Below are 11,511 nucleotides of genomic sequence, written 5' to 3'. Positions count from 1 at the left end.
GATAAAGGCAGGGTGGGGGTACAGGGGTACCAAGCACAGGAGGAAGAGCAGCAGCTTCTCTACCCTACCAGGAACCCCTCACACAGGAGAGCCCCAAGCCCTGACAGCACCTGGCTGTGTCCTCAGCAGGGCAATGAGACTCCCCAGGGGAAATAGCAGGGACAGAGGGGTGCCAGGGCAGGAGTTTCTCAGGGACTGCATCAGTCAGAGACAAGTGAGACAGTGTGGGACTGCACTCCCTTTCTCCCCCTTACCCCCTCCCCAGCCCCCCTATTCTCACAATGATGTGCTTTTAGCTTCCTCCAGCTACAGCATTGCAACTTTTTATTCCAGTCAAGGCTTCAGGAGAAATAACCAACAACCGACCCTCAACCCCAAAGTTGCACAATACAGATCTGTCACCTCCATTCCCCACCATGGTCCTGCCCCCATCCCCAGGGAGCTCCTTCCAACAGGAGTCAGACTTGGTTCCTCAGACATTGCACCAAACAGGACACTGCTCTCAGCCCCCTGGCACAGCCTCAGCTCCTCAGGGTAGGAAAGCAAGTGCTCCTTGTTTCAAAGGCTGATGACATTCTGCAGATGCAACCCAGGGCAGGAAACCCCCTCCAGACACTGCTTCAGGGATGGAGATGAAAAGCCAAGCATGTGAAGGACAGGACATCTCTAGCCTTAAAAAGCCCAGCCTGGGCAGGGCAGTGCTGCAGTGGAGCCCTCAGCCCCTGGCACTGACCAGTCCTGTGCAATGTTCAGCTAAAGAGGTGTCACAGGGCTGTGCAAGGAGGTTGGACAGTCCCACAGGATTCCTGTTTCTTTCCTTACTCCACTCTGCAGCCAACTCACCAGCAGCAAGGGAAGGGTTGGAAAGCAGGCAGGGCACATCTCTGCCCTTGCCCCAGGCAGAGCCACACCTGACTGTGCCCTCACAGGATGTACCAGGCTGCAGCTCCCGCTGCCACGGCCATGCAGGCTGCCAGCACCAGCTGCACCAGGGGCTGCCTGGCCAGGCCCACAGCAGCGTGGAAGGGGCAGCTGGGGCCTGCTGTGCCTGCAGGACACAGAAAGCACCGTTAGCACCGTCACTCTGTGCCACACACCCGTGGCAGCCCCCTTGGCACCACCTACCCAGTTTGTCCGCATAGTACGGGCACTTGCGGATGTCTCCCTTGCCATCGTGGACTGGCACGCCTCCATCCTGGGCTGCTTCTCCCAGCGACCTGCCAACCTTGTCCAGCTCATCAAACACCTGCAAAGGTCACAGTGAGCACGTGAGCAGGCAGAGCCAGGCAGAACAGACCCCTGCAATCACCTGGGGAACAGAACAAGCACCACTCCTGCCTCCCTGTGCCCAGCTGCCTTTCTGGGGTGACACCTGGCACACACTGAGCTCCAGGAAGGCACAGCTCGTTCCAAGAGCGTTCAGTCAGAGCCAGGAGCAAGGCAGCACCACCCTGCTGTGGGTGGGAGTGTGGGCCAACAGGCTCTGCCCTCCCTGCTGCAGAGCCCTGGAGGATCCCAGCTCCTGCAGTGGTCAGGCAGCCCCTCTCACTGCCATGGGATTCCATAAGGATCCAACCACACCTCATCACGTTTCTGGCCAGCTTCAATCACACTGACCTGCTACAAGCACAAGATTAAAACTTCCATCCAGTAGCTAAATCTGTGTTCATCCCCTGGGGCAAGCAGCAGCTCAGTCAGGTTTGATGAGAGGCAAATGCTATGGGAGGAACAGGAAGCTCCAGACATTTCTGACCATGGGCAACAAGTCAGACCTGAGACAGGAGATGAATTGTCACCAGGGTGGTGCAGCACACTCCAACTGTTTGAGGCTGTCTTGGCACAAGAGCTCTGCTCCCCTCACTGCTTCACAGCCACACAGCCTGTGGAATCTTCAAGTCCTAATAATTTTGCCTTAATCAAGGTGCTTGGCTGTGGTGTTGGAGCATGGGAGGAATTCCTGCCTGAAGTTAGAGAAAACTAGTTTAACTAGAACCCCAACCCCTCAAGGAGGGGCTGTGGTGGTCTCACCCCAGACCACTGACTGCGTGAGTGGTGTGACCTAAAAGCTGCAGCACCTACACATCCAGATCAAGGGATTTGCTTAGTTACCTGCATGTTAAATCTGAAGGCTTTGTTGGCCTCTTCCACGATCCTTTCCTTGGTGTTCTTGTCCAAGTCCAGAGCATTCATTCTTGCTCTGTAAAGCTGCTTGAACTGCTGTGCGTTGGAAATGTTGTCAAACACGTAGAATTGGATCCCTTCCTCAGTACTGGGCAACTTCAGGGCCCTCTGGGCGACCTTCTTCAGCACCTGGCCACCTGAGAGGTCCCCCATGTAGCGTGTGTAAGCGTGAGCCACCAGCAGCTCTGGCTCGTGCTGTCCCACATGATGGATTCTGTCCACATACTGCTGAGTTGCCTCTGAACACTGGATCTTTTCTTTCCAGTCTTCCCCATAAAAATATTTGAGGTCTTTGGCCAAAGCTTCTCTCCGGTGGAGCTCCACGGGGAAGTACAGAGGAGCAAAGACAGGGTTGTCCTTGTTGTGATCCATCTCCTCCTCCAGAGCAGAGTAGGTGAAGTAAAGGGCCACAGTGGCCAGCTATGGACAGAGCACAGCTCATGTGAGAAGCTGCTCACTAGATGGGCACAACTCATCTCATGACTGCTCCTGCCTGCATGGAATTGGGGCAAACAAGAGCAAACCCCCAGGCCTGGCACAGAACCAGCCTGGAGGGCCTGTACCAGGCAGGCACTGCTTAAAGAGCCAAGGCTCTGCTCTGCCCACCACCATAGCACCCCAGGGCTCTGCCTTTGAGTCTGCATCAGTCACTGGGAGCATCAGAGATGGGGAGCAGAGCAACACCCACCTTGAAGAGGTCCTTCTTGATGCGGCCCTTGAGGAAGTCCTTGACAAACTGGGTGTTCTCGGCGCGGTCGTGTGACTCCTTCGTGCCCTCCTTCAGCAGCTCCGAGAGGTCCATGGGGCTGCAGGCAAACACAGGGCTCCTTTCAGCCCTCAGCCCCACAGAGCTTGTCCCCACTGTGTCTGGAGGGATCCCCACCATCCCAGTGTGGAGAATGCACAAGGTGGGACCCTCAGGGCACCCCGCAGGCTGAGCTGGCCCTGCTGGAGGAAGCAGCAGGGTGGCACAGCCCCTGTGCCAACCACAGCTGCCACCCCAGCAGGGCTGGGGCTTACCAGGGGCTCTGGACCAGGACCTGCTGATCCCTGCACCTTAACTTTTGCTTCTCATCCAAGTGAGCCCAACACTACACAAGGAAGCCTTGAGCTTATGGGGAGCATCAGAACAGGCTAAAGGGCATGGGGGCCTTGGTGGTATCTTCTGGTGGAGAACAAAAAAGGTTCAGGTAGGTCCCCCAGCTTGCCCAACTTGGATATCAACTGGTGAAGAGATGGGAGCTGAATGGCAAAACAGGGCAAAAACACCCTTTAAAAGTTTATTTCTCCTGCATGACACTGTTTTTTCAAGTTTCCTCAAGGTGTCTTGTTTTAAAAAAGACCCAAAACATTTAAGTCTATTATTTAGTCTACAGACACTGCACCTACCTGGACACAGAATGAACTGGGTTGGAAAAGACCTTTGAGATCATCAAGTCCAACCTATGACCTAACACCTCCTCATCACCTAAGCCCTGGCACTGAGTGCCACATCCAGGCTGTTCTTAAACACACCCAGGGACAGTGACCCCACCACCTCCCTGGGCAGACAATTCCAGTGCCCAGTCACTCTTTCAGTGAGGAATTTTTTCCTGCTGTCCAACCTAAACTTCCTCTGAGGCAGCTTAAGGCTGTGTCCTCTCATTCTGTCAGTGGTTGCCTGGAGAAGAGCCCAACCCCTCTGGCTACAGCCACCCTCCAGGTACAGCATCAGGACATTGGTACAGTATCAACACTCACTCAAATCAGGCCAAAGTGCACCTCACAGGTTTTATCACTCCTTTGCTACAGCTAGCACACTTGTGTTAGCTCTGAGAGAGGCTTTGAACACTCCAGACCCACTGAGTGTGCCAGCAGAGCCAGCAAACATTCACTTCTCAAGAAGCTGAGCCTGTCAAGTCAAAGATATCAACCAGCCTGTCTAGATCTTCTAGAAAGCACCCTAGTCACCCCTCCTGTTCCAAGTCTGAAGCCTTGGCTTTTAGAACATGTGTGTGAATTTGTTTTTTAAATTAACCTCCTAGAAAATGTCCTTGCCTAGGCCTGGGTATTCTGCAAAGGCAAGAGCTCACCAGAGCAGAGTTCACCTCTAGAGTCAGTTTTCAAAACAAGAAGCCTGCCCAGCAAGCCATGGAAAACTGGCTCCCCTTGGCCAGGAAGGCACAAACACAGCTGCCAAATAGTCAGGAGTGTTTCTGAAATGTGACTTCCACAGTCAAGTGTTTGTTGTCAGCCCTGCCAGATCACTTTCCCATCCCTTCCACCCTTAGAGTGCAGTTTGACCACAGAGATTTCACAGCACATGTATTTGATTGATCCCTTATTGGGGTCCCTCACTTCTTCAGATGAGAAGGATCACTCCTGGAAGATCCCTTGCCTTGCCCAAGGCTGTGTCTGTGCCATTGTGTAGGACAAAGCTCACCTGACAGCATCATCTTCTGTTTCCTCATAGTGCAAAGTGTCCTCCTCTCCCCCCTCTGGGCTCTCCTGGGCTGACGGCATCGTGGTCACTGCTGGGATCAGTCTGAAAGGCAAAACCAGAGAGGGGCTCTCAGGGGAGCTGCCTTAGCAAAGGAAGGGGTGTGAAATGCTCAACAGCCCTGCCAGGCAGGGCAGTGAGGAGCAGCCTCTGCCTGTTTCCACCTCCCACCAGGCACTCCCAAGGATGTATATTGTATTTGCCTGTTCAGTTCAGGTGAACCTCAGCACTGAGATCAGTTCACAAAACATTAAACACAGCAGCCTGCACTCCATTTTCCCCTTCAGGATGGCTCCTGGCTGAAGATGAGAGCTCTGTGTTGGCAATCTGCACTGGACTTGTGAGCCTTCCCCTGGTGCTACCAAACATTTCCCCAGTGCCACACTGAGCAGGGTAACTGGAAAGGGAAGCCCCTCTCCTTCACTCAAGTGGAAGAACAAGCATTTCCACAGCAGTACAAAGCTTCCTGAAGTAAGCAGAGGTGAATTAGGCCAGCTGAGCTCTGAGCTCAGGCAGCTCCCAGGGGAAACAAGAACATTCCCTGTGACAGAATAGGGGAGCTTCCAAAGCAGGGGCAGATTTCACTGCTCTGCCTTTCCTGGGCCACTCTCCAAGCAGAGTGAGCTGCAGGCAGCTCCTGCTCCCACTCACACCCTCTCCTGCCTGGCAGAATTTATTTCAAATCCCACAAGTAACTGGGTTCCACATCTTCAAAAGGAAATAAAATCTCCTTGGACATAACAGGATGCACAAGCCTGACCCAGGAGCAGGAATGAGACACACCTGGATTACATTGGCTGAGCACAGAAATCCAGGCCCCTCATTTATAAAATGGAGTTGTAATCAGCTTTGTGCAGAGCACCAGCAGCTCCCAGGCAGCCTTGGGAGAGGAGAACACTCACCAAGGGAAGCACCATCCTCGTGCTCCCCACTTCAGCTCAGCTGCACCCATGGATTCACTGCTCAGCCCATGGCAGGGACTGGGAGAGCCAGCAAGCAGCTGCTCAGCACAGCACAAGCACACCAGGTAGAAATTAATTGCTCTCCAGTTCCTCACCCCAGATTTCTAAGCCCTGTTTCACAGCCCTACGTGTTTGACAACATTTCCATCACACAGCAGTTCAAGCAGCTTTACAGAGCAAGAATGAATGCTCTGGGCTTGGACAAGAACACCAAGGAAAGGATTGTGGAAGAGGCCAACAAAGCCTTCAGCCCTGTTTCACAGCCCTGTTTCTCAGTGCCCTTCACACTCCAAGCAGGAGCCAGGGCTGAGCCCCATCCTCAGGGGCAGCCCAAGACTCCCCCAGCTCAGGCACAGCACCAGTGAAGGTTTCTGTGATCACAAAACCCTTTCCTGGGACAGAGCCTTCTCCAGGGGAAGGCTGACCAAGTTTTGGGATTGTTTTGGGATGCCAGGAGCCCAGGGCTGGGACAGAAGTCATTCAGGGTCACAGTGTCACCACCCCTCCCCTGACACAGGGCTGTGCAGCCTCCCCAGCCCAGGATAAAGGCCAGGCCAGAAAGCAGCTCAGGTGTGAGCTGATCACTCACCAGGCAGCTGAACCCAGGACCCTCCCTCATCCTCACACAGCTTCAGAGTGGGGAATGCCCACTGTGGGGAGGGGAAACAAAGCACAAAGGCAAATGAGCCAGCTGAGCTCAGCCAGGAGCCTGTCCTGGGCACAGGAGGAACAGTGCATTTGTCACCTGCCAATGTCACCAGATCTGTGACACCCTGCCTGCTCTGCTCATGGCAGCCCAGGACCTTCCCAGGAGATGCAGATTCCAAAATGAAACTAGACAAACTAGTTGCAATTTATCTCATATTCCCAGAAAGCCAGAGCCCTGGAGGGGAGGTGTGCTGTCTCCACATGCCTGAAACAGCCACTGCTGAGAGCAGAGCTCCAGAGCACTGGGGCCACACTCATCCCTTGGGAGAGGCCTGAGGGCTGACAGCAAATCCAGCCCAGAGGAGCACACACACCAGCAAATCCAGCCCACAGGAGCACAGCAGCAAATCCAGCCCAGAGGAACACACACACCAGCAAATCCAGCCCAGAGGAGCACACCAGGCCAGGCCTCAGTCAGTGTTTAACAGCAGCCAGGGCTCAAGGTTCCCCATGGCCAAAGATGGCCCTGAGTTCATCACCTGCTCACTCACCAGAGCCTCCAGTGCCACAGCCTGAGCCCCTCCTGTTCACACAGGGCACCTGGGGGGTCTCAGCAGCCTCCAGCCAAGCCTGTCACTGGTGCTGCAGAAGCACAGCTAATGGGATGGGGAATGGCTGTCCCAGAAGCAGTCTGCTGCTGGGAGCAGGGGTTACCATGCAAAGAGTCACTGAAAGTGCAATCTCAGACTTGTTTTTCCCCTGGCCTGCTGTGTAGGGCTCAGCCTGACAAGCTCATCTCCATGGCAGTGGTAACAGCAGTCCCTGTAGCCCCAGGTGAGGGCAGAACTCGTGCAGGAAAACGTGGAAGCTGAGATTTGTCCTGACCCAGTCTCCAGCACAGACGCATCCCAACAGGACAAGTCAGCACAAAGCCCACCCTGCCCTGTGCAGGAAGCTGGGAGAAAGGCACTCACTGTGCCTCACACCACCACCACACACTGGGGCTTTTACTGCAAACGTGGCAAGTGCAAGCCCCAGTCTGTGTCACAGCCCTGGTTCCTCTGAAAGGGGCACGTCCCACAGCCAAGGAGGAGGCTCAGGCAGTGCCACCTCCTCTGCAGAGGCTGCAATGCCATTGCATTTGCTGCAGGGAGCTCTGCTCATCCAGGAGCTGGCTGATGTTCAGGGCACCTCCCAGAGCCCAGACACAGCCTGGAGCAATCCAACAGCTACCCCTGGCACAGCAGGGCTGGACAGGGGGGAGAAGGTTTGGTACAGCACACCCCAGCATTGCAAACAGTTCTTTCCTAAGGACAGCGTTCAAACCCCCTGAGAAAACACCTCCACCTCATGTAGATGAGTACAGCTTGTCCCCACACACATCTCCTCACCAAGCTGCACACCCAGGTGCACAGCTGTCCTTCTCAGGCTAGGAAAACATTTAATCCAAGTAATCCCGAGTTTCTTCAAGGAACAAGACACTGCTGCTGCTGCAGGGAAGGAGCACTGGAAGCCCCAGATTTGCTTGGGCACTCTGGGAGAAGTTTGGTAACTCCCAGGCAGCACAGAGCTCATATCTGCTGTTTAATTTGCATGCAGCTTCAAGGCATTTCCCCACACACAGAGCTCAGTGTGGTTGGACCTACCATCCCTGCAGCAGAAACAAACCTCAGAACCCCAGGCCTAGAGGCTTGAAGAATCATGCCAGAGGTTACCTGGCAATCCCAGCAGGAGAGATTCTCATCTCCATCTCCTGGTGAGGGATTTGGCACTGGCTGCTGCTGGAAACGGAACCTCATTGACTGAATTACCACATTATCTGATCCCAGGTAAGTTGAAGATTTCACCTGGACACAGCCTAAATTTAGGCAGCAATTCAAGTCCCAGGCACTGCTAGTGTGCCCACACAAACACCACTTCTGTCTTCTAGAGCTGCAGCCCAGCACCTCAACACACCAACCAAAGGAAGCTCCTGGTGACCTCAAAGACCTTGTCCAGTGCTGCCCTGTGGCAGTGGCACTTGTGCCAGCCCATCGTTATTTTCTCACCCTGGTTATAGAACAGACAAGGGATCAGTCAGGGCTGGATGTGGGCTGAGAAAGAAAACATTGTATCAGACACACTCAGTTATACCAAACAGCCTTTGTTCAGCACAGAGCCAGCCGGTGCCTGCCCTGGCGGTCATGTCGGTCACGTCGGGTGCCAGGTGTGCCTCGACAGCCAGGCAGGGCCAGTGACGGGCACTCGGGGCTGCTGTGTGCACTGCAGAGCTCTGTGGGTGCTGAGCCTTCAGCAGGACAAAGGCCAGAAATGGCAAAGGAGGCATAGCAAGAGTCCTTCGTTCTCCAAGCGCTTCTCTGAGCTCTGCGGGGCCAAGGAAAGCCAAGCGGCCCCATGGCCACGGGCAGCAGGCAGGGCAGGGCTCGGATCCCCCAGCCCCCGCTCGGGAGCGGCCGTGCAGAGTCACGGCGGGGCTCGGAGGGCCCGGGGCTGGGCTGGCACACGCCGCCGGCCGCTGGGCAGCCGCCCGCTCGCTCCTGGGGACACACGACAGGAGCAGGGAGGGCTGCGGACGGCTCCGCCCGGGCACACGGTTCGCGGCCGGGAGCTGTGGGCCCGAGCAGCCCAGCCCGCGTCAGGGCGGTCACGTCGGCCGCGCCAGCCCCGGGCCCCGGCGGGCAGCGGCGCGGAAGCACGGCTCTGAGGCGGTCTGGGGGGGCTTCCCGGCCCATCCGCCACCGGGAGCGGGCAGAGCCCCGCCGGGGGAGCCCCAGGGGAGGGGCCGGCCCGGGGCCGTGTGAGCCCCAGGGGAGGGGGCCGGCCCGCGGGCCCGGCCGCGTTGCCATGGGGACGCGCCGCGCACTCACCGCTGCTGCCGCCGCCCTCGGCCCCCGGCAGGGACAGACAAAGGCCCCGCGCCGCCGGCCCGGCTTTATGGCCCCGGGGGCTCCGCGCGGCCAATCAGGAGCCGCGCACGGCACGCGCCGGCGACTGGCGAAGGCGGCCGAGGCGTCGCGCGAGAAGCTCCCCCCCCGAAGGCGGGCGGGGAGCGGAGCTGCGCACGCGCAGAAGCAGCCGATGGGTGGGAGTGGGCGGGGAGTCACGTGGTGCCTCTGCTCCCGCCCCCATGCTCACCTGGCCGGCCCCGCCCCTGAAGGGCGGCTGGAGAGCAAATGCGCGCATGCGCAAGTGGTGCCGCGTCCCGGCAACCGGAAAGGGCGGCCGAGAAGGGAACATGGCGGCAGCGCTGCGGTACCGGCGGCTTAATTGGCGGCTGCAGCAACGGCACCCAGCGCAGCTGCCGCGCCACAGCCCCTGCAGGGCCGCGGGCACACACCGATAGCCAGCGCACGGGGCCCAGGGCACCAGGCCTTGGGCTTTGGGCTGCAGCTCCAGCTCCAGCCCCTGGGCTGCGTGAGGGGAGCTCAGCGTCTCTGAACACAGATCGGGAGCTTTTGTTGAGCGAGTGTTGCAGGCTCTAAGATGGTCCGTGTGCTTCAGTGTATTAACTGTCACATGTGGGCACAGAGTCATTTACCTTCCTCTGAAATACACGAAGCACATTCCAGCCTTTTCAAAGCACGTCCTTTCTCTCCCAAGAGCTTTCCCTCCGAGCACAACCAGCTAATCCTGCCGTGTCCCCGCTCCTCTCCAGACCCCAGCTCCTCGCACTGGCTCTCCCCCATTTGCACCTCTCTCCTTTAGGAGTCATTCTCATCAAACCAAGAGCCTTCCCCTCCGTGAGCAGGGCAGTCAGCGGAGCGAACGGGAACACCGGGACCGCGGGGATCAGAGCCTGGTGGACGTGCCGGTGCCGCAGGAGCGCGGAGCTCACGGCGAATCCCCTCCCGCAGTCGGTACAGGCGTAGGGCCGCTCCCCGCTGCGGGCGCGGCGGTGCTGGCTGAGGCGGGCGCTCTGCCTGAAGCGGTGCCCGCAGTCGGTACAGGGGTACGGCTGCTCCCCGCTGTGCACCCGCCGGTGCCGCAGCAGCGCCGACCGCCACAGGAAGCGGCGGTGCGGGATGAGGGCCGAACTCACGGAGAAGCTCTTCCCGCACTCGGAGCACTTGTACGGCTTCTCCCCGGTGTGCACCCGCTGGTGCTTGCTGAGCTCGGAGCTCTGGCTGAAGCTCTTCCCGCACTCGGTGCAGCCGTAGGGTCTCTCCCCCGAGTGCGCCCTCTGGTGCCGGGTCAGACGGGAGCGCTGTCGGAAACGCCCCCCACACTCGGTGCACGGGCAGGGTTTCTCTCCAGTGTGGATCCTCCGGTGCTGGACGAGGTTGGAACTCACGCGGAAGCTCTTCCCGCAGTCCCCACATATCTTCAGCATCCCCACAGAGGAATTTCTCTGCTGGATGACATCTGGCAGCTTCCTGAAACTTTTCCCACGCAGCATCACTCGGCTTTGCCTTTTCTCCAGAGGTCTCTGAACCCTTCCTGACCTCTGTGGGATGACTGGGTCCTGGGCAGGACTCTGGGAATTGTTCTCCTTGGAGAGTCCTGAGAGTGAAACCTCCAGCTCTGCTGGCCCAGGGATGCCTTGGTGGGGATTCTTCTCCTTTTTGCTCACAATCCCATCTTCAGCTGCAATAAAATGAGAATCTAGATAGAAGTCACAGACAGGAAACTTTAAACAGGGGATCAAATTCTAAAGATTCACCAGACTGACTCTTACAGAAAGTTCTGATATTTCCCTTCAAACTACACAGTGGATTTCTCAGTATGTTCACAGGAACAAACCCTGGGAACAGCCCTGTGTGCTCTGACAGAACCTGAATCCACTGAAATTATTGGCATTTTAGAGGTAAAAGTTTAGTGCTTGAACAGGAAAGATGGCTGCTATTCTAGGATATCTGAAAAGTTATTAAAAGCTGAATTGAGAGTCATGGAATGTTAATGATTGTCAGGGGAAAACAGAGAATAAAGAGAATGTAAGTGTGCCCTTGCAGCTCAAACCCCAAACTTGACTGTGTGCAAGGGCAGGGATGGATCCACCATTTCAGAGAAATTCCAATAGAGCTGAGGGAGATACAGAGCATGATATGAATAATAAAAGGCACAGAACAGCTTCTGCATTGGAGATAAAGGGTGCAGCTGACAGGGCTATTGCAGAGGACTGTGAAACCACAAGTGGCCCATGGGGTGGGTGGGGATCCCTCTTGCACCATCTGCTCTGAGTTAAGAACAACTGACATGAAGTGAGCTATTAGAAGGCAGCTTCAAAGCAAACTAAAGAAGGCA

The 11,511-nt window shown here is 56.6% G+C and overlaps 1 protein-coding gene across 1 annotated transcript; it reads right to left on the bottom strand.

The window, feature by feature from the left end:
* Positions 1–307: 307 nt before the first annotated feature.
* HMOX2 (heme oxygenase 2) lies at positions 308–9,276 on the bottom strand. The gene is made up of 6 exons (XM_054271197.1): positions 9,138–9,276; positions 4,604–4,705; positions 2,870–2,987; positions 2,110–2,601; positions 1,126–1,246; positions 308–1,048 (listed from the first exon to the last, which is right to left on the bottom strand). The coding sequence occupies exons 2-6, from the start codon at positions 4,681–4,683 to the stop codon at positions 924–926; spliced, it is 936 nt and encodes a 311-aa protein (XP_054127172.1). The 5' UTR covers positions 4,684–4,705; positions 9,138–9,276; the 3' UTR covers positions 308–923.
* Between the last annotated feature and the right edge of the window lie 2,235 nt (positions 9,277–11,511).

This window comes from Melozone crissalis, unplaced genomic scaffold (assembly GCF_028551555.1).
Source record: "Melozone crissalis strain CALT ecotype California unplaced genomic scaffold, PUWL_Pcris_2 ptg000012l_1, whole genome shotgun sequence".
NCBI classification, from domain to species: Eukaryota; Metazoa; Chordata; class Aves; order Passeriformes; family Passerellidae; genus Melozone; species Melozone crissalis.
Note: the sequence above shows the minus strand (reverse complement) of the source record. Positions and strands in the feature narration are given on the sequence as shown.

What these genes read in the sequence shown, in the direction of transcription:
- HMOX2 (XM_054271197.1), bottom strand. Translation starts at nt 4,683, where the DNA reads ATGCCGTCAGCCCAGGAGAGCCCAGAGGGGGGAGAGGAGGACACTTTG. An exon ending in CCTTCAGATTTAACATGCAG is followed by an intron (nt 1,247 to 2,109) that starts GTAACTAAGCAA and finishes TGACCTTTGCAG; the next exon opens with GTGTTTGATGAGCTGGACAA. An exon ending in GTACTATGCGGACAAACTGG is followed by an intron (nt 1,049 to 1,125) that starts GTAGGTGGTGCC and finishes TGTGTCCTGCAG; the next exon opens with GCACAGCAGGCCCCAGCTGC.